Below are 26,039 nucleotides of genomic sequence, written 5' to 3' on the forward strand. Positions count from 1 at the left end.
GAAAACGTACCAAGTAATTTCGTAATTTCAGAGGGAAGTGCAGACATGAACACGATAAGGTTGCTGGGAGGAATACCAGCCAAGTTTAATGCCAGGAATCTGACTGAACAGCCAGATGAACTGAGAGTGTGGATTAGCATAAAGGAATATGATATTGTTACTTTCAAAGTGTCAATGAAAGAAGGACAAAGACAGACAACTGAACATTCTGGAATATGGAATCTGAGCGGGGTGGGGGGTGCGGGAGAATGAAAAGAAGAGGTGCATTATAAGATTGATTAAGGAGTTTATTACTGCAGTAATATGGTAACATATCTGAGAAGACTCCTCAATATGGATCAAAATTGGAAATAAAATGGGTATTTATGTTGTAGAGAGTCTACTAAAGGGCTCCTAAGAGTCAGCAGGGGTATATAAGCAAATCACATAGGTAAACCAATAATGTCATAATAGTAGGGAGCAGAACATTGGGATTGCCTTCGTATGAAAGACTTTAAAGGGGTAGAGTTTTTAAAGTCAAAGTCATGTTTACGGTCATGCACAAGTACGTGTATGCACACGAGCAACGAAAAACTTATTTGCAGCAGCATCACAGGCACATAGCATTACATAAGCCTCATTCACAAGAAAAACATAAATTAAGCGTAGATAAAATACAAGTTTACAGGAAATAATACAATTAGAACAGCAAAAGTTCATTAGTGCAAAGTGATCAAAGTGATTTTGTGCTGCTAAACTGTTGTGATTAGCGTTGTACTTACTGGTTCAAGAACCAAATTTATTTTTAGTTTATTTTGAGATATAGCCCAACAAGCCACACTGCCCAACAACTGCCCAGCAACCCATTTATTAACCCCAGCCTAATCACAAGGCAATTTGCAAGAACCAATTAATTTGCTAATTGGTACGTCTTTGGACTGTGGGAGGAAACTGGAGCACCCTGCAGAAACCCATGCACTCACAGGAAGAATATCCAGATGCAGGGATTGAACCCTGAACTCCAATGCCCTGAGCTGCAATAGCATCGCAATAAGCACTACACTTCTGAGGAATCCCAGTAGTTAAAGGGAAGTAACTGTTCTTGAAGCTGGTGATGTGGGACTTCAGGCTTATGTACTTCCTGTCAGTTGGGACTGTAAGGGGATGGCATAGCCCAGATGAAGGGGATCTTTGATGATGGATGTTGCCTACTTGTGGATGCACCCCTAGTGGAGAGAGATGTGTCCACAATGAGTTCGCTAGACTCTGTAGCTTATATTCCTGTGTGTTTGAATTGCCATACCAGACCCAAACAACCAGTCAGAATACCTTCAACAGTACATCTGTAGAAATTTAATTCAATTTCTCTTCCCAGTGGTGAAACGTTTTAATTCCGAGCCCCATTCCCATTCCAACATGTTGGTCCCCTTGTGCCAAGATGAGACCACCTACGGGGTGGAGGAGCTGGACCTTATATTCCAACTGGGTAGCCTCCAACCTGATGACATAAATATCAATTTCTCCTCCTGGTAAACAAATGCACCCCCTTCCCCTTCCTCTATTCCTATTCTGACCTTCAACCTCTTTTCACCTGCCTATTACTTTCTCTTTGGTCCTCTCCTCCTTCCCTTTTCCTAGGGTCCGCTCTTCTCTCCTGTCAGATTCCTTTTTCTCCAGCCTTGACCTTTCCCACCCACCTGGCTTCACCTATCACCTTCCAGTTAGCCTCCTTCCCCTTTCCCCACCATTTTATTCCGGCATTGTCCCCTTTCTTTCTCAGTACTGAAGAAGTGTCTCGGCCCAAAACATTGACAGTCTATTCATTTCCATAGATGCTATCTGACCTGCTGAGTTCCTCCAGCATTTTGTGTGTGTTGCTGTAGAATTTGTTAGAGTGCTTGGCGAGAATCTAAACATCCTTAATGTCCTTTCCTTGTGATTGCAATAACATGCTGTGCCCAAGACAGGTCACTTGATATGCTAATGTTCGTGAATTGTGTCCAGGAGGGCTTTGTGAGCCAAAACCTACAGAAGGGCCAGTATCAGACCTGAACTACGAGAATGTAGCTGAGCAAGTGGTTGGAGTTTCAGTGAGAGAGCATTTGGGAGTTAGTGACCATAACTCTGTAAGTTTCAAGATAGTTATAGAAAAGGATAAAGATGACTGAAAATTGGTCAAAGACTAAGTAAAATTTATTATCAAAATATGCGTATGTTACCATATACTACCCTGAGATTCATTTTCTTGCAAATATTTACTGGAAAGTAAATAGAATTTATGAAAAATGTTCCATAAGAATGACTCACTAACAACCAATGTGCCAGAGAAGGTGAATTGTGGAAATAGTTAAAAAAAAACTGAGAACATGAGTTGTAAGGACACCTTGAAAGTGAGTCTACAGGTTGGAGAATCAATTCGGAGTTGGGGTGAGTGAAGTAATCCAGTTCAGGAGCCTGACGGTTGAAAGTAATAAATGTTCCTGAATCTGGGGGGAGTGTGATTTCAACGTGATGAGACCTGGGAAAGGCTGGGAGCAACTACTTGCAAGTAAATCAACACCCAGTAACTGGGAGTCATTTAATTTAAAACAGTGAGAGTTCAGGGCCAATATGCTCCCTAAAGGGTGAAGGGTTAGGAAAAGTCTCAGGAACCATGGATTTCAAGTGATAGATCAATGGAATCATAGAGTTTTACAGCACACAAACAGGCCCATTAACCCACCTTGTCTGTGCCAACCAGTACGCTAATCAATGCTAATCCGTTTGTCTGCATTAGGTCCCATATATGTGTGGTGGACTACATATACCTGCCTGGACACGCCCCTCTGCTGACTGCTCCTGTGGCTCCTCCCACAGACCCCTGTATAAAGGCGATTGGGTCACTGCTCCTCCCTCAGTCTTTGAGATGTCGTGCTCCCTTTTGCTGTTAATAAAACCCTATCGTTCACTTCCAGTCTCCTAGAGTTACTGATGGTGCTTCAATATGGTACCCTTTCCAATCCAAGTGCCTGTCCACTCACCTTTGAAAAGTAACTGTATGAGCCTCCATCACTTCCTTTGGCACCTTGATCCCCTTTAAAATTCTTCCCTTCCCACCTTAAACCTGTACTTCCTAGTTCTAGACTCCCTTACTCCGGAAATACAATTCTTTTAAAATCTTTTTATTAATTTTAAACAAACATAAATGAAACATGAATACAGAGAGTTTGAGCGTACATAATTAATAGGTTAAAATATAAATACAAATAGATGGTAATCCATATATAATAACCTCCCAAACTCATAGTAGGAAATACAATTCTAACTACATTATCCATGCCACTAATAATTTTATAAACCTTCATATGCCAACTCGTCATGGGCACTAGCCCCCACCCCCAGCATCAAGGACATCTTCAAAAGATGATGCCTTAAAAAAGGTGGCATCCATCATTAAGGACCCCTATCACCCAGGACGTGCCCTCTTCTCATTGCTACCATCAGGGAGGAGGGACCGAATCCTGAAGACACACACAATGTTTTAGGAGCAGCTCCTTCTCCTGTGACATCGGATTTTATATAATGAAATTATATACACTACCCCACAGTAATAATAAAAACACAATAAATATAAGAGATATATATACAGCTGCTGCAAAACAACAAATTTCATGACATTTGCCAGTGTTATTAAACCCGATTCCGATTCTGATATTGTCTTTCCTCAGCTTATGATATTGAGTGCTTAGATAATGAAAAAAGGAAGCATTTGGCAGGTATAGAGAACAGAAAAGTGGAGTTCCCTGACAGCAATGCTGAAGGATTAAGGGGTGCTCAGGAATTAGAAGGCAAAAAGCAAGCATGAGGGGGTTACTAAACATCACTGGAAACATGGCTGCGGGCTGCTCCCAGCACAATCCTCACTGAATTGGTTTGACGCAAATGACACATTTCATTGTAAGTTTGGATTTTTTTTGATGTACATGTGACAGAGAAAGCTTATCATTAATCTTTAAAAATACAGTATCACTTGCGGACAAAATTAAGGAAAATTCCAAAGCATTTTGTAAGAGTGTAAGAATGGGAAGAAGGTAACCCGAGAGAAAGGTGCACTAGGATGTAATCTGTAGCTGGAGATGGAGGAAATCACAATCAAGAGAAAATCTGCAGACGCTGGAAATCTGAGCAACATGTACAAAATGCTGGAGGAACTCAACAGGCCAGGCAGCATCTATGGAAAACAGCACAGTCGACGTTTCGGGCTGAAACCCTTCTGCCTTTGTCCTGCCTTTGTCCGCACTGAAGGGTTTCAGCCCGAAACATCGACCGTGCTTTTTTCCATAGATGGCATCTGGCCTGCTGAGTTCCTCCAGCATTTTCTGTCTGGAGATGGAGGATGTGGGTGAGGTGTTAAATAATCAGAATCAGAATCAGATTTATTATCATCAGCATGTGACGTGAAATTTGTTAACTTAGCATCAGCAGTTCAATGCAATACATGATCTAGCAGAGAGAAAAAAAACTAGTAATAATTAATAAACAAATAAATCATTTATGTATATTGAATAGATTTAAAACGTGCAAAAACAGAAATACTGTATAGTAAAAAAAGTGAGGTAGTATCCAAAGCTCCAATGTCCATTTAGGAATTGGATGACAGAGCGGAAGAAGCTGTTCCTGAATCACTGAGTGTGTGCCTTCAGGCTTCTGTACCTCCTACCTGATGGTAACAGGGAGGAAAGGGCATGCCCTGGGTGCTGGAGATCCTTAGTAATGGATGAGTCCTTTCTAAGACACCGCTCCCTAAAGATGTCCTGGGTACTTTATAGGCTAGTACCCAAGATGGAGCTGACTAGATTTACAACCTTCTGCAGCTTCTTTCGGTCCTGTGCAGTAGCCCCTCCGTACCAGACAGTGATGCAGTCTGTCAGAATGCTCTCCATAGAAGATTTTGAGTGTATTTGTTGACATGCCAAATCTCTTCAAACTCCTAATAAAGCATAGCCACTGTCTTGCCTTCTTTATAACTACATCGATATGTTGGGACCAGGTTAGATCCTCAGAGATCTTGACACCCAGGAACTTGAAGCTGCTCATTCTCCCCAGTTCTGATCCATCTATGAGGATTTGTATGTTTTTTATAGAATGATAAAGACATTATAGTTGGAGAATACAGGGAAGGAGCAAAATGAAACTCTGGAATGTGTTACCATTAAAAAAGAAGTCTCAGATATTGTGGTATACTTAAGGTAGTTAAATCCTTTGGGCTGAGGTATATGTTAGGCTGCCATGGGAAACAAGAGGAATTGAATGATTGCAGGGGGCACTGAAAGATGTTTTAATGTCTTTACTGGCTCCACAGGAGAAGGGGTAAATGAGGGTTACTGGCACATTAAAACCAGTTGCTTTGGGCTGATGGGGCTCATTAGCCATGGTTGGCAGCTCATCAAGAGGAAGGAAAACTCTGATCTCAAATCTCTGCTGCCTTGTGGCTGTACACACTCATGGGGAAGGCTTCAGGAGTAAACTCGGAGGGAAAAGTCCAGGGCTGGAGTCCCTAAGGCAGCCCTGCATTGAGTTCAATGCTGACTGGCAACTCCTGTGACTCTGCTGGTACCAAACCGTATTGGTCTCTGCCATTCCTTTGGGTTCATCAGATGAGTGGAGTGGGGGAGCTTGCTACACGGACAACAGCTTGCACTCCATATTGTACTGCCCAGGTTTGCATATCTAGACAGCTAGGATGCAATATCCATGGCCTGACTGACGGAGGCCCTCACTCACTCACTGGCTACACAACATAATAAGATAAAGAGCACTACAGTAATAAAAAAACTCAATGAATATAAACACATATAAATATAAATGTGTTTAAGATAGCTTATATACATAGATTGATTGTATGTCCATTAAGTGATGCTAGGTACAGGACTGTCTGTACATAAAGTGACTGCGATAGAAAATGATAAAGTAGTCGTGGTTGGTGGGTGATGGTGTTGATCAGCCTTACTGCTTGGGGAAAGTAACTGTTTTTGAATTGGATGGTCCTGCAGTGGATGCTACATAGCCTCCTCCCTGATGGGAGTGGGTGGGTGGGATCCTTCATGAAGTTACTGGCCTTGTTGGCATCTTTCTGTATATATGTCCTTGATAGTGATTAGGCTGGTGATGTGTTGGCCAGCTTTGGCTGCCCATGGTAGAGTCTTCCTGCCCGCCACAGTGCCGTTTCCATACTAGGCAGTGATCGAGCTTGTTAGGATGCTCTCTACTGCACATCTGTAGAATGATGAAAGTATAGGTGTTCATGGTCCAGCTCCCTTCAGCCCCCTCAGAAAGCAGAGCTGTTGGTGAGCTTTCCAGATTGTGTACAATGTGGATGGGGACCACGAGAGGTTGTGTGAGATGTGCGCTCCCAGGAGTCTGAAACTGGTTGCAGTTTCCCCCGCAGTGCCGCCGATGTAAAGAGGGGAATGAGTGGTATGAGTTCTCCTGAAGTCAATAACCACCTCCTTTGTCTTGTTGACATTAAAGACAAGGTTATTTGCCTTGCACCAGGCCTCAAGCACTTCCATTTTCTCTCTGCAGGCCGTTTCAGCATTGTTGGTGATAAGCCCCACCACTGTCATGTTTTCTTTGGGCTGCACTGAATCCAGGGTATCGTTTTCTTTTTCATTCTCCTTTACACTTGTGTACAGGTGTCCCCTGCTTTACGAATGTTCGCTTTACACCACTTCGCTTTTACAAAAGACCTATTTGTAACCTTTTTTGCATTACAAAGAGGGTTTTTGCTTTTACGAAAATGTTTCCCATATAAATTAATGGTTCTTTGCTTTATGCCATTTCGGCTTAAGAAAGATTTCATAGGAACGCTCTACCTTTGTAAAGGGGGTGGGGGGGACACACCTGTACTGGAAATGACATTAAGCAATTCTGAATCTTACAGAAGACGTTCCAGATCACTGGAAAACAGCAAATCTGGTACCATTATTCAGCAAGGGAGGCAGAAATAGGCCCGAGAGACTCATGTTAGTGGTAAGGAAGTTAATGGAAAACTTTCAGAGGGACAGGATAAACTTGGAAAGGTAGGAATTAATCTAAGATAGACAGTATGGTTTTTTTCTAGGAGGGAGATAGTCTAACCAATTTGACTGAATTTTTGAATTGTTGATGAGCGCAGTGTATTTGGAGTCAAGGCACATTGGTAAATTGGATACAAAACTGGATTGGTAATAGGAGGTGGAGGTTGATGATTGGAGAATTTTTTTATGATTGAAAGCTTATAATGAAAACTATCCCATGGGGATCAGTGTTACGACCCCTAATTTTTGCTAGTTTGTTGATGTGGACTTGCTGTGGTGAGCAGCAGATTGAGAGACACAGTTGAGATCTTGAGGTTCTGAGGCAGGAAAGTAGAGTCAATTTGACTTTGGCCTCTATGCAGAGAACACAAGAACAAAGGCTTTCTTGCACAATACATACACAGGAGTCCACTGTATGCTTGTGGTCTTCTGCTGCTGTAGCCCATCCACTTTAAGGTTCGATGCTGTGCATTCGAAGATGCTCTTCTGCACACCACAGATGTAACATGTGATTATTTGAGTTACTGTCGCCTTCCTGTCAGCTTGAACCAGTCTGACCATTCTCCTCTGACCTCTCTCATTCACAGGGCATTTTCACCCACAGAACTGCTGCTCACTGAATCTGTTTTTGTTTTTCTCACCACTCTCTGTAAACTCTAAAGACTATTGTGCACGAAGATCCTGGGAGATCAGCAGTTTCTGAGATACTCAAACCACCCCATCTGGCACCAACTATCAAAGCCACTTGGATCACAGTTCTTCGTCATTCTGATGTTTGGTCTGAGTAACAGCAAAACCTTTGTATCATGTCTGTATGCTCTTATGCATTGAGTTGCTGCTGCATGATTGCCTGATTAGATATTTGTTTGCATTAACGAGGTGTACAGGTGTACCTAATAAAGTGGCCATTGAAGGTATATAATAAAATATATAATGAAATAACAGAAAAATAGCATTGTCAGCACTAAATCAGACATGTTCTTATTGAGTCTGATATAAGTAGCTGAATGCTATACTACATCTATACTAATTTGTATGAGCCAAATTCATATTGGAAAGTATTTCACTCAGAATTTATCACTAGTGTGTTTTTTAGAATATAGAATATAGAATAGTACAGCACAATACAGGCCTTTCAGCCCACAATGTTGAACCCTGCCTCCCATTATAAGCCCCCACCTTAAATTCCTCCATATACCTGTCTTGTAGCCTCTTAAATTTTGCCTGGGTTTAGTTGTATCTATGTTCAAGTTGTACAGGAAGCTCAAGCACCAACAGATGCAATTTCAAGGTTCTAACTTGCCTGATCAAAATTTCTCCCCTACTTACAGACACACATCCTTTCACAGGATTACACTGCCCTCTTATTGATCTGGTTCATGTTGTCAAACTGATGACCTTTGCACGTGGACATTTTCGTCTTTCAACATTTGGTTATCTCTGGTGTATTTAATTTCACTACAGTTCTTTTGGTGGCTCTACTTCCATATCTAACTCTGGAGACAATCCAGATAACTGGAGTAAATACGTGCACAAGAGAAAGCTAATGAAAAAGTGCTTATTCAATCTGACAGCTGTTCCTGGTGATCATCAATCCGAAGCATTAAACGATTCACCATGGTGCTGTGCAAACTAGCGATGTACAGCATGGATACTATTACTTATGCAGATTGCAAAATTTACTGTGTTTGTTTCCTTTTAAAATGGGGATCGCATAGTAGCGCAGTGGTTGGCGTTACTTCTACAGTGGCAGCGATCAGAGTTCAATCCCCACCTCTGCCTGTAAGGAGTTTGTACGTTCTCTCCATGACTGCATAGTTTGCTCCAGTTTCCTCCCACATTCCAATGATGTACAGGTTCAGGTTAGTGAGTTGTGGGCATGCTCTGTTGAGACACCCGTGGGCTGCCCCCAGCACATACTCGGACCGCATTGGTTGTTGACACAAAGGATGCATTTCATTGTATGTTTTGATGTTTCAATGTAGATGTGACAAGTAAAGTTATTCTTTACCATCTACAGAATATCTGCATTACACAGTATAAGGTAATGTTACAGTAAAATGGTCCATTTTCTTTTTTTAAGCTATTCTCAAAATAGTTCACTGAAGGAGCAAGAAAGTAGGTTTGAAAAATAGCAGCATACCTGTGCTTTCGAAAGCTGGACAGTATCATTGAAGACAGTCCAGGTAACGGTTTGAAAACAGGGTGGAGTTGTCAGCGATCCATTATATCTGAAGAATCGGTACAGCTGACGGGGTAACAAAGTGCCTATGTCAAAACCAGGAATTTGCACCTTGACACCTAAAATGGAATCAAAGTGGGTTCAGTTTAAAGATCATCCCAATACAAATTAAATATTGGAAACTGTAAAATTCAAGGGAAAACCAGAAATAAACACGTATTTTAATAGACAACGGTTTTATTGTCATAAGTACAGTCAATAAATATTATTTTTCCTCCCACAATAATCAATTTGGAACAGAGCTTTGGTGACACCTTTAAAAAGAAATGTGTGGAATATTTTGTAAAAGAATGTAATCTGTTGCAATATATCACATTGGTCAGGTGTGGTAGTGACCTTCATTCATAAACGTATACCAATGTGCAGAATGGTTTATAAGCACATGTGAAAGGGTGAAAATGTCTCCTGTGATTTAAACACAGCGGTATCTCCAGCCCTCCTGTTCTCACATTTCAGTTCAAAGTTTTGGACATGAGTCAACTTATCCAGAGGAGGTGAGGAGGGTAAGTGCTCATGAAGGAATGTAAGAGACAATACGACAAAGGAAGAAAAGGAAAACAAAAAATTATGAAGTGCAGAGGTTAGAGATTAAACAACAGAGGTTAAATTAGATAGTCCTCCTCCCCCAAACAAAAGAACATTTGGATCTTTTGAGTGAGCACTTTGTGTCCGTTGATTGGAATGTATGGCAGCAGGTCAATTTTGTTCTATTTATATGAATGTTTTTTTTGTCACACTGGATGGATGTATTAGCTCCATTGAAAGCACATCTGCATTGCTTAAGGCTCTTAAAGAGGACATAAGCTGTGGCTGGGGATCATGCAGGAAGTGAACCTCACCTGCAAGTTATAGGAGAAAGTTGTCCCCACATTTTCAGATAACATTTTCAAGGCTTTAGGGCAGAAGGTGGAAAGTAGGAGATGTGCCCTGGATTTACAGGATGCCACAAGACACACTGAGAGGATAGAACCATAGAACACTACAGCACAGTACAGGCCCTTCAGCCCTCCATGTTGTGCTGACCCATATAATCCTTTAAAAAAAGTACTAAACCCATAGTGTTAAACTGAAGGCCAGGTCTGGATGTAGAAGCACAAGGCACTCAAGTGTCTCCCAGGATGTAAGGCCCAGGAATGCATTGTCAACTGCACACACTGTCAGCTATCTAACCTGAGCTGACAGGAATCCTGAGGACAGGAAGCCACACCACCAGAGGCTGCAGGAGCACAGGGCATGAGTGTGTCCTCCAGCTCCTCGAGGGAATGACATTGGCTTTTATCGCAATAGCAATTACTGGGCCTTCAGCCTGTGGCAGGGGCTGAATCCACTGAAGATGATGATAGAGAGGATGGGGCAAGCTCAGATTGATGCCGTCACACTGTGGATTACACAGAGTCGCAGAAACCTGGTGTCGAGCAGATCATCTGGATGGCTGAGGCACCAACTAGGAGAGGCAGCGGTGGTCCTGAAAAGGCTTTTGTCTCCCAGGAAGACAGCATTTGACTTTTTAGCAAACCCCTACATCTGTTAGTGCCATTTTCTTTTTGCTACCTTGATGTACGAGGGGTGATGGCCTAAGGTAAAAGTAGTCAATTTTAAAAAAACCTAGCACATTTATTTTTCAACATAGTCCCCTCTTACATGTACACACTTAGTCCAGCGGTTGTGGAGCATACGGATCCCTTCTTTGTAGAACTGGTCCACAGCAGGGATGATTGATATGTTTGTGGCCTAAGGTAGATGGAGATGAGTTATTAACTTCAGACTTTCTGCATTATCACACAGAGTTGAACTGCATGTGTATGTAACAAGAGGTAGAAGGAGAACTGCATGTGTATGTGGCCTAAGGTAGAAGGAGATGAGTTATACAGCTCTTGTTACATGCACATGCAGTTCAACTCTTTGAGTGAAAATGCAGGAAGTTTGAAGTTAACTCATTTCCTTAGGCCACGAACTTATCAATCACCCCATGCTGTGGACCACTTCTGGAGGTTCAAGACGCCGACTTCTACAAAGAAGGGATCTGTATGCTCCACGACCACTGGACTAAGTGTGTACATGTAGGAAAAATAAACGTGCTAGGTGTTCTAAAATTGACTCCTTCTACCTTAGGCTGCAAACTTATCAATCACCCCTTGTAATTAGAATTAGAATCAGGTTCATTATTACTGACATATGTTAAGAAATTTGTTGTTTGGTGATAATGGTGCAGTGCAAGACATCGAAAGATAAGTTACAGAAATAAATAGCGTAAAATTGGAAGACTGAGGATGTGTTCATGGACCATACAGAAATCTGATGGTGGGGCGGGGGGGAGTGGAAGAGACTGGCTGAGTTTGCAAATTTTGCAGCTTTTTCCAATCCTGTGCAGTGGCCCCTTCATACCAGATAAGAACATAAGAAATAGTTGCAGGAGGAGGCCATCTGGCCCATCGAGCCTCATCTGCCATTCAATAAGATCGTGGTTGATCTGACAATGGACTCATCTCCACCTATTTGCCTTTTCCCCATAACCCTTGATTCCCTTATTATGCAAAAATCTATCCAACCTTGTCTTAAATTTATTTAGTTAGGTAGCCTTCACTGCTTCATTGGGTAGAGAATTCCACAGATTCACCACTCTCCGGGAAAAGCAGTTCCTCCTCATCTCTGTCCTAAATCTACTCCTCCAAATCTTGAGGCTATGTCCCCTAGTTCTAGTCTCACCTACCAGTGGAAACAACTTTCCTGCTTCTATCTTATCCATCCCATTCATAACTTTATATGTGTAATCCTGCAGTTCGGCCGGCATGTGTTTGTCCAGGGGAAGACAGCTTCTGGCCCCGCCAAACTGAGAAATCTCGTTTGTGTGGATGCTGCATGATATGTTGCCTGGTTACAAATCCGATCCCCAAAATATCAGACAGTACACCCTATGAAATTAAACAATTGAACCTTATGAATCTTAATCTGACTATAGTGTTAGTAAAGAAAAGAAAAAGAAAAAGGGCCCATTTTAATGAAGTAGTCTAAAGTGCACATTGGAGCTCACAGAATCGTCCATTCATCCCCCATCGACCTCCTCCGAGCATCACTGACTGTCGGACCCTCGCTCTGAGTCCATTCATTCAAGGGGTCTACTAGGTCTTTCCATTTGTGTCTTCTCTCTTCATCTCTTGCAGATGAAAGACTGCAAAATCCCTGCTCCCAGACTCACAAGAAAGAATAACATGCCTCTCATTGGCTAGCATACATTCCAAAGCCCCTGTTATCTCTAATCATAGCTCAAGCTTTGCTGCTACAGAGAAACCATTACCTTAGCAGTGAAACATTACAGAGAGACCATTACATTAGCAGTGGGACCTTATAAAGCGATACATATGTTTCTATAAGATCTCCTCTCATTCTTCTGAATTCCAGCAAGTACAGTCCCAGGTGACTCAATCTCTCCTCATAGTCTAACCCCCTCATCTCTGGAATCAACCTGGTGAACCTCCGCTGCACTGCCTCCAAAGCCAGTATATCCTTCCTCAAGTAAGGAGACCAGAACTGCACACAGTACTCCAGGTGCAGCCTCACCAGCACCCTGTATAGTCGCAACAAGAGATGGCAATGTAAGTGTTCTTCATGGTGGTATAACAATGGTCAAGTGTGTTGGCTCCTCTGGTTCCACAGGTAGTATTTTGCAGTAGTTGGTCAGAGATGTCCTCAAGCTGGCCTGGTTGAAACACCCCACAGTGACAGGGAAGGTATCGGTGTGACTGCTGATCACCGGGCTCAGCTCCTCCAGTGCCTGTCTGATGCTGGTCAGAGGTGTAATGTATACCAATACCAGGATGACGGCAGAAAACTCCCTCGGAAGACAAAATGGATGGCATTTAACTGCTAGATGTTCCAGGTCGGATGAGCACGATTGAGACATATGTTACAGAAAAGTGCAGGGAAAAGGCCAGCAATATCATAAAGGATCACTCCACTGCCCCCCACCCCGCTTATGGGCTGGTTATCCCACTCTCATCAGGGAAGAGGCTATGCAGCATCCACACCAGGAACACCAGGAACAAAAGAAGTTACTCGCCCCCAAGCCATCGGGCTGATCAACACTTCCATGCATTAACTCACCCACCAGCAGTACATCCACATCAGCCACTCCTCTCGAAAGTCCTTCAGCACCCTTCAAATCCCCAGTGCACTGCCACTTCATGCTGATACTCTGCACCACATACCTACACCGACAGTCACTCTGCTGGGTTTTCATATGCCCTACTGCTAAACGAAAGATTACCTCTTGCCAAGAGTCACTTTGTGACTTTATCATTTCCTGTCAGTCACCGTATGTACAGAAGTGTCTGTACCAAGCGTCACTTTATGTAAATACAATCAGTCTATGTATATAAGCTAATCTTATATTATATACAGTTACACTGTATATAAACACTGTTTTATAGGATTGCTTATATATATTTTTTAACTGTGTTTTCATTCTGCAATGGATCAGGAATATCAATCATTTTGTTCTCTTTTACACTCACATACAGTAAACAATCTTGAATGAATCTGTCTGGAAGGCACACAAGACAAGAGGTATTTTATTGAATCTTGTGCCAATAATAAACCCCTCCGTCACCACTCTGATCTTAAGTCTGCTGAGCCCAGAGATATTCAATGCCATCATACAAGGCCAAATGTTGTCTCCTCCAGGGAATGTCAGGAGCCTTCATATAACGACACTGTTATCACTGTGTAGCTCTTAGTGAGATACAACTGACACGAGGCATGCATACAGCTTCAGTGGCAGGTTGCTATCGATGCAATGCTCCTCAGACAGGATGAAGAGATCAATACTCCCCAATGCCATTCGGCTTTACAATTCAACCGCCAGGGGAAAGATATGTTAAAGTGCCGGGGTTATGACTGAGCTTAAGTTACCATTCAATGTATTTTAGTAAACTATTTAAGAACTTTTTAAAAGCTATTTATTAATGCTTTTTTTGAGAGGGTGATTTTAGATGCATATCATATTTATACTGAGTTAAGTATTGTATGTAATTAGTTTTTGATACAATAAGTGTATGGGACATTTGAAAAATGTTGTATTTCCCCATGGGGATGAATAAAGTATCTATCTATCTATCTTTCAAAAGCAATGACACTCCTAATGATAAGAAAGCCTGTTTTTGCAGTGAAGCTGCTTACACAGCCATTGCACTTGTCTCTGTTGCAGAGAAACAGATGGAGTTTCTGAATGCAGCAGTCGATGCCAGTCTTCAAAATATGCTGCTGCTAGCTCCAGCCCTAGTAGTACGAAAACACCCAGGTCACATTGACAGCTGCTGACACTGGGATCCTTGATGAATTTGTGTCTGGTACAGATGTCGTTGAAATTAGACTCATTTTCTTGAAAGAGTTACTGGTGAGAAATTTGCAGCCGATCTAGATGAATATGGCTTCTCAAGTGGGAATTTAGACTACAAAGGGAATAAGGACTACCTCAGGAATTAGCACAGAATCACCCAGATGGACATGGAAACTGTAGCTCAATATATCTAGCTGGTCAGGAAGTGAAGTTAAGCCAGCTGCAGTGGCTAATCTATAGAGGCTATAGATAACAGGCACTGATACGAGATAAAGAATAATGTGCATACATTCCACTGTAAGAACCTTGGAGAGAGCAGCAGCAACTATTTATACAGGACAGTAGGCCAGAGACACAACGACTCAACACAAGAATGTAGTGGAGGCAAAGTGCTGCAGTCAGGACTGTTCCCCTGGCAACCACAGGGTCTTGGATGCAGCCAAGGAAAGCCTAAACCGTATGTCCAGCAGACTAACAGATAATCAGAGACCTGGTTAAAGCAATAGCAAAGCTAAGTGAAATATGAGGGCCTTCACAGAAAGTAATCATACAACTTTTAAGGACTCCATACAACTCATCTTCACAGCATTAATTTTATTTGTACAATTTTCCTTCTTTTACATATCGGTTGTCAGTCTTTGTTTATGCATAGTGTTTTGTAAGATTCTGTTGAAATTCTTTTTCCCTGCAAGTGCCTGCAAGAAAAGGTATCTCAAGGTAGTATATAGTAACACACACTACTTTGGTAATAACTACACCTGGAAATTTGAAATTTGTACTAATGATGTTGCGGAAGACTGATTTGCACAACAGTTGCTTACCCGACTGGTCTGGGGCTGGTAAAGACATTGTCTGAGCTTAAGGTGCACCTTATCTCCGTAACATCCGGTAAGCTGAACAGTCCCTTCACCCCCTGCAGGCACGTGTAAAAATTGATCAAAGTAAGCAGGCAACTGCCTGACATTAGAAGTGACATGAGAAAGCAATTCAGCACTCCACACCAGTTTCCTCTTCTAATCCTACCTGTCCATCTTACTGTATTTCAGTTCACCAACAGTCCTCTGTTCTTTCCCCATTTTATGGTGCTTAGAGACACCCATGACTTGAACAACATGAGTTGAGCAGAGACCCTAAATTCAGACCGAGATGTATTTGTCACATATACAGTGTAATTCCCATTTGCATTATGAACCAACACACCCAAGGTTGTCACGAGGAAATCTGCAGATGCTGGAAATTCAAGCAACACACACAAAATGCTGGTGGAACACAGCAGGCCAGGCAGCATCCATAGGGAGAAACACTGTCGACGTTTCAGGCCGATGGGTCTCGAATGTTGCCACACATTCTGGTACCAAGCCCCTTTCCCACCTTCCCCTTCACACAAATGCACAGAGGCCTCCAATCCCAGGAGAGGCTGCCTCCGGGCCTCTAGTCCTTGGCCCCAGACTCTCAGACAATGGGCCTTCAACCTCCAGTCTCTGGACTGGACACGCAAACTCAACCTTTGGTCCTCTTCCTCCAAAGTCACCAAACTCAGCCTATGACCTTTTGAGCTTTTTACCTCTGGACTTGCTGAGCTCTGGACTTTGATCTTCAGCTTCCAGTTTGTCACGACAAAGACTTTCAGCATCTGCTACACGATGCTCTGTAGATTTTAACAACTTGAAAATGACCAGACACACACAGAATCATGCCAATGGAATTATCCACTTGTTTGTAAGTGTTGGATGTTTGATTTTATTATGGCTGTTGAAAGATCCTTCTTGGTGCTGAATGTTTTGAAGATATGCCAGGTTAGGAGAGAGCACTGAGGTCCAAAATAGCAGCTTTGGCTTCAGATTAGTATACTAATTAGTATTAGTATGGTGACTATTAGTATAGGCTGAGTTGGGCGGTGCCATGGAAGTCCATAGCGGGGGTATTCCATTCTGCTGCCTGTGTGGAATGGCGAGTCTGTCGGGACCCTGGGGACTTGTGGAAACTGTGTGGTGATTTCTTTTGAATTTATAGTCCTTTAACATCTTTGGACTATTTTTATTGTGCCCATGGTCTGTTTTTTTATCAATTATGCTATTGTTTGCACTGTTGTAACTATATGTTGTAAATATGTGGTTTTGTGCAGGTCTTGTAGCTTTAGTTTTTGGTTTTGTTTCGTCTGGTGGATTTGGAGCTCCTTTCCAGGGAACGTGCTAAGATGGTAGCGTGATATTAATACGCAGCAGCCTCTCCAGACTCTGGATTGGGGATTGCCAAACATTATGTGGATTTTCTGGTGCAGTCTGTTTTGTCATATGCTTTTGTGATATCATTCTGGAGGAACGTTGTCTCATTTTTAACTGCATTGCATTTGTGGTTTCTAAATGACAATAAACTGAATCTGAATCTGAATCTGAATATTGACTGGTGCCACTCCCTGCCTGTTCTCATGCTTCTTATGAATTTTCACTGCAAACAGTTCAACATCCTCACCAACGTTTTAACCCATGTGAATTGGCCTCATAAGTATCTGCAAATGTCATAGACAATATTTTGGAACTCCAAGAAGACCTGCAACATCAAAGTAATGGATGCTAACAATCACAATATTTCAGAAGCAAGATATTGAAAGGAAAAACATTATGTCCACAAGAAGGGAAAGGAATTCTGAGACCGTCACATAATACTATTTCCAACAGCTCCTCAGAGCTGGGTGAAGAGGCAAAGAATCAGGAAAACATTTCCAGTCAGTGCTATCAGTTACAGAAGCTATATCACTGTGTATGTATGCCTATGGCAAAGACAAATTTTGACTTTAACATGAGACAAACATCCAATGCTCCTGAAAGGTCATCAATTCAGTGAAAATTAACTTTGGCCTGTCTGAAATTTGTGGGTCTTCCAGTACAACATGATGTCCTTTGGGGAATGCTACCAATGCTACCTTCTGCCCCCATCCTTGCCAGTCCTGATGAAGCACCTTGGCTTGAAATGCCAACTGTTCGATCCTCTCCATAGATGCTGCCTGACCTATCGAGTTCCTCCAGCATTTTGTGCGTGTTGCGGTGAATGTTACCACCTAAATCATCGAAGGGTAGAGGACCACATGCAAAGGGCACAGTGAAGGCTGGCACAGCATGGGGAAGGACTGCAGTTTAGGTTTGCCATCACTGGACACTGTGTCTGGTAGTTGCCTCCAGAAACACTGGAATGGTCGATTTTTCAAAAAGCTCACATGGGTGGTATTGGTGCTTTGTAGCAACCTTGTCACACTATGAATTTAGTGATTACACAGGAAGAAGAATGTATAGACTGAATGAAACTATGAAAGTAAAGAAAGTCGTGTACTATTTTCAATTTCGAAATGAATAAAATCCATTTTTATTTTATTTATTTCCAAAATCCATTTTTGGAAATAAATAAGTTTGGCATTAATTGCCACAATATTGAAGCAGTACTATGATGATGCCTGGCCAATCATGTCCCTTTTCCTCCACCCACCTACCTTTCTCTTCACCTGGCCTCACCTATCACCTTCTAGCCTTTACCCCTGCACCTCCCCTCCCCACCTTCTTATTCTTGCTCTGTCCCTTTCCTTTCTAGTCCTGATGAAGGGGCTTAGCCCAAAACGTCGACTATTTATTCCCCTCCATAAATACTGCCTGACCTGCTGAGTTCTTCCAGCATTTTGCATGTGTTGTTCTAGATTTCCAGCATCTGCAGAATCTCTTGTGCTTACATCTAGATTAGTTGAAATTGTACTCACAGTTTAGCAGACTACTATTATTGGCTACAGCTCCAGCTTCAACACTATAATTCCAAGTAAACTCATCTCCAAACTCCTAGAATTTCGATTCAACATCTCTTTCTGCAACTGGATCGTTGACTTACTGATCAACAGACCACAATCAGTCCCTCAACCTCTTCCTCGATGGTAACAAAACAAAAGAGCTGGTCATTGACTTCAGGAAAGTGGTGGTGTAAACGATCCTGTGCTGAGGTTGAGAGAGTTGAAAGTTTCAAGGTCCTACAAGTGAACATTACCAATATCCTGTCCTGGTTCTATCACATAGATGCCATGGTCAAGAAAGCTCATTAGAGCCTCCACCTCCTCAGGAGGCTTAAGAAATTTGGCATGCTGCCTTTGACTCTCAACTTTTTCTAATTAATGTACCATAGAAAGCATCTTGTCTGGATTCATCAAGGGTGAATAAGGTAACTGCTCTGCATAGGATCATAAGAAAGCCAAATATGGAGGACACAGCTCAGCACATCATGGAAACCAACCTCTCTTCCAAGGACTTTGTCTGCAACCCTCACTGCCTCAATGAAGCAGCCAACATATTCAAAACCCCAAACATTCTCTCTTCTTCCCCCACTCCACATGGCAAAAGATACAAACGCCTGAAAGCACTTGCCACCAGGGTCAAAAACACCTCTATCGTGCCATTATTAAACTATTAAAAGGTTCCCTAGTAGGGTGAAATGGACTGTTGACCTCACCATCTACCTTGTTATGGCCTTACATCTTATTGTCTACCTGCACTGCATTTTCTCTGTAACCGAAACCATAAGATAAGACCATAAAACAAAGGATCAGAATTAGGCCTTTTGGTCCATCGAGGCTGCTCCGCCATTCAATCATGGCTGATCTTTTTTCCTCCCCTCACCCCCACTCTTCAGCCTTCTTCCTGTAACCTTTGCCGTGCCCGATAAAGAACCTATCAAATTCTGCCTTGAATACAGTCAATGACCTGGCCTCCGCAGTTGTCTGTGTAATAAATTCCACAAATTCACCACCTTTAGGCTAAAGAAAAGTATCCACATCTCTGTTTTAAATGGATGCCCCTCTATCCTATGGTTATGCCCTCTTGTCCTAGACTCCTCCACAATTGGAAATATCTACTCTGTCCAGGCCTTTCAACATTCAAAAGGTTTCAGTCAGATCCCCCCTCTCCCCAACCTTCTAAATGCCAGCAACTACAGACCTAGAACTATTAAACTTTCCTCATATGATAATGCTTTAATTCCAGGAATCATCCTTCTGAACCTCTTCCGAACACTCTCCAATGCCAGCACATTTTTTTCTTAGATGAAGAGCCCAAAACTGCTCACAATACTCAAGGTGAGGCCTCACCAGAACCTTATAAAGTTTCAGCATCACATCACATCTTGTATTCAAGACCTCTTGAAATGAATGCAAATTGCATTTGCCTTCCTTACCACCAAACAAACCTGCAAGTTAACCTTTAGGGTGTTCTGCACAAGGACTCCCAAGTCCCTTTGTGTCTCAGATTTTTGGATTTTCTCCCCATTTAGAAATTAGTCTGCATATTTATTTCTACTACCAAGGTGCATGACCATGCATTTTCCAACAATGTATTTCATTTGCATTCACTTGTCTATTCTCTAAGTCCTTCTGCAGCCTCCTGTTTCCTCAACACTGCCTGCCCCTCCATCAATCTTTGTATCATCTGCAAACTTGGCAGCAAAACCATCTATTCCATCATCTAAATCATTTATACACAGCATAAAAATAAGTGATCCCAACACTGACACCACTAGTCAGTGGCAGCCAACCAGAAAAGGATCCTATTACTCCCACTTGCTGCCTTCCTCCAATCAGCCAATGTTCTAACTACATTAGTAACTTTCCAGTAATACCATGGGCTCTTAACTTGGTAAGCAGCCTCATATGTGGCACCTTGACAAAGCTCTTCTGAAAGTCCAAATATACAACATCCACTACACTCCCTTTTATCTATCCTACATGTAATCTCCTCAAAGAATTCCAACAGGTTCGTCAGGCAAGATTTTCCCTGGAGGAAACCATGCTGACTTTGTACTATTGTGTCCCGTGTCACCAAGTACTCCATCACCTCATCCTTAACAATTGATTCCAACATCCTCCCAACCACTGAGGTCAGGCTAACTGGTCTGTAATTTCCTTTCTGTTGCCTTCCTCCTTTCTTAAAGAGTGGAGTGACATTTGCAATTTTCCAGTCCTCTGGCACCATGCCAGAATCCAATGATTTTTGAAAGGTCATTAGTAATGTCTCCACCACTACCTCTTTCATCTGGTCCGGGTGACTTATGTACCCTTTGGTCTTTCAGCTTTTTGAGCACTTTCTTCCTTGTAATAGTAACTGCACTCTCTTCTCTTCCCTCACACCTTTCAACATCTGGCACACTGCTAGTGTCTTCCACAGTGAAGACTGATGCAAAATACTCATTTAATTCATCTGCCATCTCCTTGACCCCCACTATTATTTCTCTAGCCTCATTTTCTAGTGGTCCTATATCCACTCTCATCTCTCTTTTATTTTTTTACACACTTGAAAAAGCTTTTGTTTTCCATTTTGATATTGTTTGCTAGCTTGCTTTCATATTTAATCTTTTCCTTCCTAATGATTCTTTTGGTTGCTCTCTGTAGGGTTTTAAAAGCTACCCAATCCTATGTCTTCTCACTTTTGTTTTCTTTGCCATATGCCCTCTGTTTTGCTTTTACATTAGCTTTGATTTCCCTTGTCAGCCATGGTTGTACAATTTTGCCATTTGAATATTTCTTCATTTTTGAAATACATCTATCCTGCAACTTCCTCACTTTTCCCAGAAACTCACACCATTGCTGCTCTGCTGTCATCCCTGCCAGCATCTCCTTCAAATTTACTTTGGCCAACTTCTCTCTCATACCACTGTAATTTCCTTTACTCCACTGTAATACTGCTACGTCAGACTTTACTTTCTCCCTATCATATTGTGATCACTATCTCCTAAAGGTTCTTTTATGTTAAGCTCCCTAATCACCTCTGGTTTATTTCACAACACGAAATCCCCTAGCTGATCCCCTAGTAGGATCAACAACAAACTGGTCTAAAAAGCCATCTGATAGGCATTCAACAAATTCACCCTCTTGAGTTCCATTTCCAACCTAATTTTCCCATTACTATCATAACATTGCCCTTTTGACATGCCTTTTCTATTTCCTGTTGTAATCTGTGGTTCACATCCCAGCTACAGTTGGGAGACCTTTGTATAACTGCCATCAGGGTTCTTTTACCATTGCAGTTTCTTACTCAACCCACATGGATTCAACCTCTTCTGATCCTATGTCACATCTTTCTACTGATCTGATGCCATTCTTTTCTAGCAGAGCCATGCCATCCCCTCTACCTACCTTCCTATCCCTCTGATACAACGTGTAACTTTGACATTCAGCTTCCAACTACAACCATCTTTCAGCAATGATTTAGTGACAGCCACAACATCGTACCTGATGATCTGAAAACTTCATTCTGCACTCTGTTATCATTTTCCCTGCGTTGTTTTAACAAAATGATCTGTAAGTATGACATGCAAAACAAATTTTTTTCACTTTGGTACATGTGACAAAAATTAACCAATTTACCAACTTAGTTACAAGAAGAACACAATGCACTAAAGTTACCTTGAAGGAATCTGTAACTTCTGATTAAATCTCTTGATTGTGTTGTGACATGCTTAATTAATCATAAACCACTGAAGATTCCATTGAGCATTATGGAAACTCATTGCCCCTACCCAGTGGCTATCTTCATTGAGAATGAGATGTTATCTAAAACATCATCACTACATAATGCAGGCATTTATTATCAACATTTGTTACCGTCCTAAACTCAAACATGATTGTCACACGGCTAATGGAACACAAATGACCTTATCAATAAAATATGTTTGACTCTGCTACAGCATCAATGCGTACTCAAAGCTAGAAAAAGAAAGAAATCTATTTCCATTTCCTACCTTTACAGTCTGGTCCTCTGGTAGAACCAATCTGCTCCATTTAAACTCAAAACAGCTCCACTTACTACTTCAACAAATAGAAAATTCTGCTTTCTTAGCTAAGGTTTCTCTTTTCCAAACCTGAAACTATTCTAAAACATTAAACTGCATATCATTTTACTTTCTTGCTTTATTTGGGATGAGGAAGGAAGTCCTATTGCCAGTCACACAGAATGGGTCACTGGACAGGTTTTAGAAGGAAGCAGTCTTTGGACCAAAAGCAGATAAAAGTACGTGGCTTAGAAATGGATACAGGTATCGGAAAATAGTTTGCAACTGTAATGTGATGCACGTTAATTTCCATGGGGGTTCTCCTGACGTAGATGTAACTGTGCTGAGAGACATGAAAACTAGTATAAATAAGTTCTAGTGGGAATTCAGGAACATCATTACTACCATCTGGGAGGAAATATAGGAGCCTGAAGGCACGCACTCAACTTTACACCACAAGTTCCCAACTTTTTTATGCCATGAAGCCTTAAGCCTTACCATTAACTGTGGGGTCAATGGACCCCAGGTTGGGAACTTGTGCACACAAACAGATTTCTGAATGGACAATGAACCAACCCATGAACATTATCTCACTATATCTTACTCTCTTTTTGCATTACTTTATTCAATTTTATATATCCTGTTGTAATTTATAATATATTTTAGTATTGCACTGTACTGCTGCTGCAAAACAACAAATTTCACAACATACGTCAGTAATAATAAACCTGATTCTGATTCTGGTTCGGATTCACCAAGTAGCAAGAGCGTGGGGCACACTGCCAGGGATAGTGGTAGAGACAGATACATTGGGGACATTTTGGAGAATCTTAGATAGGCAGAAAGATGAAAGAAAAATGAAGGGCTATGTGGGAGGGAAGGGTTAGATTGATCTCAGAGGAGGCTAAAAGGTCACCACAGCATCGTGGGCCTATGAGTCTGTATTGTGCTGTAATGCTCCTTGTTCCATGAATCAAAGCAGAAAATTCTCGGAACATTCATGAGGTCAGGCAGCATCTGTGTGGAGAATATTTAATTTACCATTTCACTTTGATCACTCCCTCAGACCTTGAAGACCATCGAATGAATATCATTTTAAAAAGGAATACATTAAGAGAAAGGGGATGAAGTAAGAGAGGTCAAGTGGGAAAATAAATCTACATATGACCTAGCCAGAAGATCAGAGTAAATACCATTCTTTGGTAAGCACTCCACCAACTTCCTCCCAATCATTACACACAGTTTCTGGTTCCTTAGGTGCATTTCTGTCAATCAGGAAATCTCAAATCTTTGTTTAAGTTACCTGGTTGTCGGGCACTGTGAATTTATTGGCCACCTTCATGAGGCCGAGACAACAATGGTCCTATTGTTCCAATTACCTTGATACTAATCACCCTGTCGATGCTGTTTGCTCCGCTGCTTTTAAGATGATTTGCCATTTCTGCTGTAGTTTTATCTTAGGTGTTCCTAGCACCACTGTTCACTGCTTCAAATAATGTGAAGTTGGCTAATACGAACTTATCAAATGTTTCTGATAACTTCTGAACCATGGAACCATGCACTGCCGTCAGATAGCTGAACATTTTGAATGATTAAAATTAATCACAAAAGGGAACTCAGCCAACTATGGTAAAATCCTGAGCAACACACTCAAGATGATGGAGGAAATCAGCAGATTAGACAGTGTCTATGGAGGGGAATAAACATTCAATATTTTGGAGCTCTGCCTTCCCCCCCCCCCCCCCCGCCCCTTCTTATTCTGGCTTCTGCTGCCTTCTTTTACAGTTTTGGCTTGAAATATCAACTGCAGAATTTTTTGTGCTTATGGTAAAATACTTTCAGGTTCAATGAATGTGCTTTGACTATAAAGCATTCCATGAATTTTACTTCAAAAAATCTGGGCTTCAGATCTTTGGGATTCAATTTTTTTTCACTTAGGACTGATGTAATTTTTTTCCTGATCAGAGAATTAGTAGAAATCCGTGAAATCTGATATTTGCCATTTTTCTTTTAGTGTGATGCTAGAATGCATTTTTAAACTGCCAACCAGCTGGTTTTCTGTTCACTTTCCTATTTATCATTCACAGATGGACCTTTAATCAACATACCTTCAAAAAAAAATCCAACCACATCTGTAACAAGGATGTTGCCAGGTCTTGAGGACTTGAGTTTCGAGGGAAAGGTTGGATAGGTTTGCACTTTATTCCCTAGAGTGCAGGAGAATGAGGGGAGATCTTATACAAGATCATGAGAGGTTTAGATCGGGTGAATGCAGACAGGCTTTTCTTTATGTGAGGTTGGGTGGAGGTCATAGGTTTAGGGTGAAAGGTGAAATATTTAAGTGCACTCTGAGAGGGAACTTCTTCACTCTGCAGGTGGTGCAAGTGAGGAACAAGGTGCTCGTGGAAGTGGTGGACATGGGTTTCAATGCAACATTTAAGACAGGTTTGAATAGGTACATGGATGAGAGGGGGTGGACGGCTATGGACCCCAGGTGTGGGACTAAGCAGAAAAATGGACTAGGTGGGGCAAAGGGCCTGTTTCTGTGCTATTGAGCTCTCTAACTCTATGACTGGAAGCATCAGTATGTGATTCTGAGAAGCAAATTACGAGGTGGTTCCTGCTTGTGTGGCTATGGCTTATAGCATCGCAGCACAACCCATGAATACCGGTATCAGGCAAATGGATTTGTGCGACAGGTCCTCTTCAGATGCTTTGAGGATATCATGAAGAGCTGTGTATTTCCAGGATTGCTGCTGCTTACCTCACGTGGTCTTGGAGGCCAAAGAGAAGCCTCCAATTTGATATAGAGTGTTAGGAATCCTTTACAGCCGAGGGAAAAATCAGGCATGTCTTACATTCCTATATTTTCTAGCGGTCTTTCAGAGAAAAGAGCCTGAAGGATGTCATCTTAGCCAAGATGCGATCCTTGAGTGTGAGCCAAAGAGTCAAGCAATGGAGAAGAAGTTACTTCAGTCGACCAAGTCCATGTCAATTATTCTGCACTCATCTGTACGAATTCTATTTGGCAGCGTTTGGTCCACAGCCTTCTACAATGCAGGATAGGATATGTACGTAGATATTTTGTTAAATTAGAGTTTACAGAGGATGAGAAGCCACAAAGAGAAAACTGGACGAGTCTAATCTGGAGGTGTTGCAAAATGTGTTACATGTTGGGAGATGGTGAGGTAAGCGTGTGAGGAATTAGAAATGACTGGAGTTTGGGATATAGCCAGTGTATGCAAAATAGAATCTCTTACGTTCAATTTGGATACAATAAAATAGAAAGTGTTAGAAATATATAGCAGCCCAAACAACATCAATCAAAAATACATCTCAGGTTGGGAATCTCTCAGTTGATTGGGGGAAATGTTAAAGCTGTTTCAAACCAGTGCAGGGACAGGTCAAAGATGGAGGAAACAATATATCCAAATCAGCAAAGGTCTGTGATAGGGGAAGGTATAAGACATTAAAATACAAGTGAGTCAAGGCAAGCTTAAGAATGTGAACAAAAGCTGTCTTCAGAGAAAAATTGAATCAGATTTATTGCCACTTACGTGCAGCAGTAGTGCAGTGCAGAGGGATAAAAATTACAAAAACAAACAGTGCAAAAAAACGGAAGTAAACAAGTTTT

At 41.7% G+C, this 26,039-nt stretch overlaps 1 protein-coding gene across 1 annotated transcript in view; it reads right to left on the reverse strand.

The window, feature by feature from the left end:
• Positions 1–26,039, reverse strand: part of ca9 (carbonic anhydrase IX) — an 82,745-nt gene that overhangs the window by 25,669 nt on the left and 31,037 nt on the right. The window contains exon 7 of the mRNA XM_073064277.1: positions 9,181–9,338. Coding sequence (XP_072920378.1) covers positions 9,181–9,338 — 158 coding nt within the window. The remainder of the gene's footprint in view (positions 1–9,180; positions 9,339–26,039) is intronic.

Source organism: Hemitrygon akajei, chromosome 13, assembly GCF_048418815.1.
Source record: "Hemitrygon akajei chromosome 13, sHemAka1.3, whole genome shotgun sequence".
Taxonomy (NCBI): domain Eukaryota; kingdom Metazoa; phylum Chordata; class Chondrichthyes; order Myliobatiformes; family Dasyatidae; genus Hemitrygon; species Hemitrygon akajei.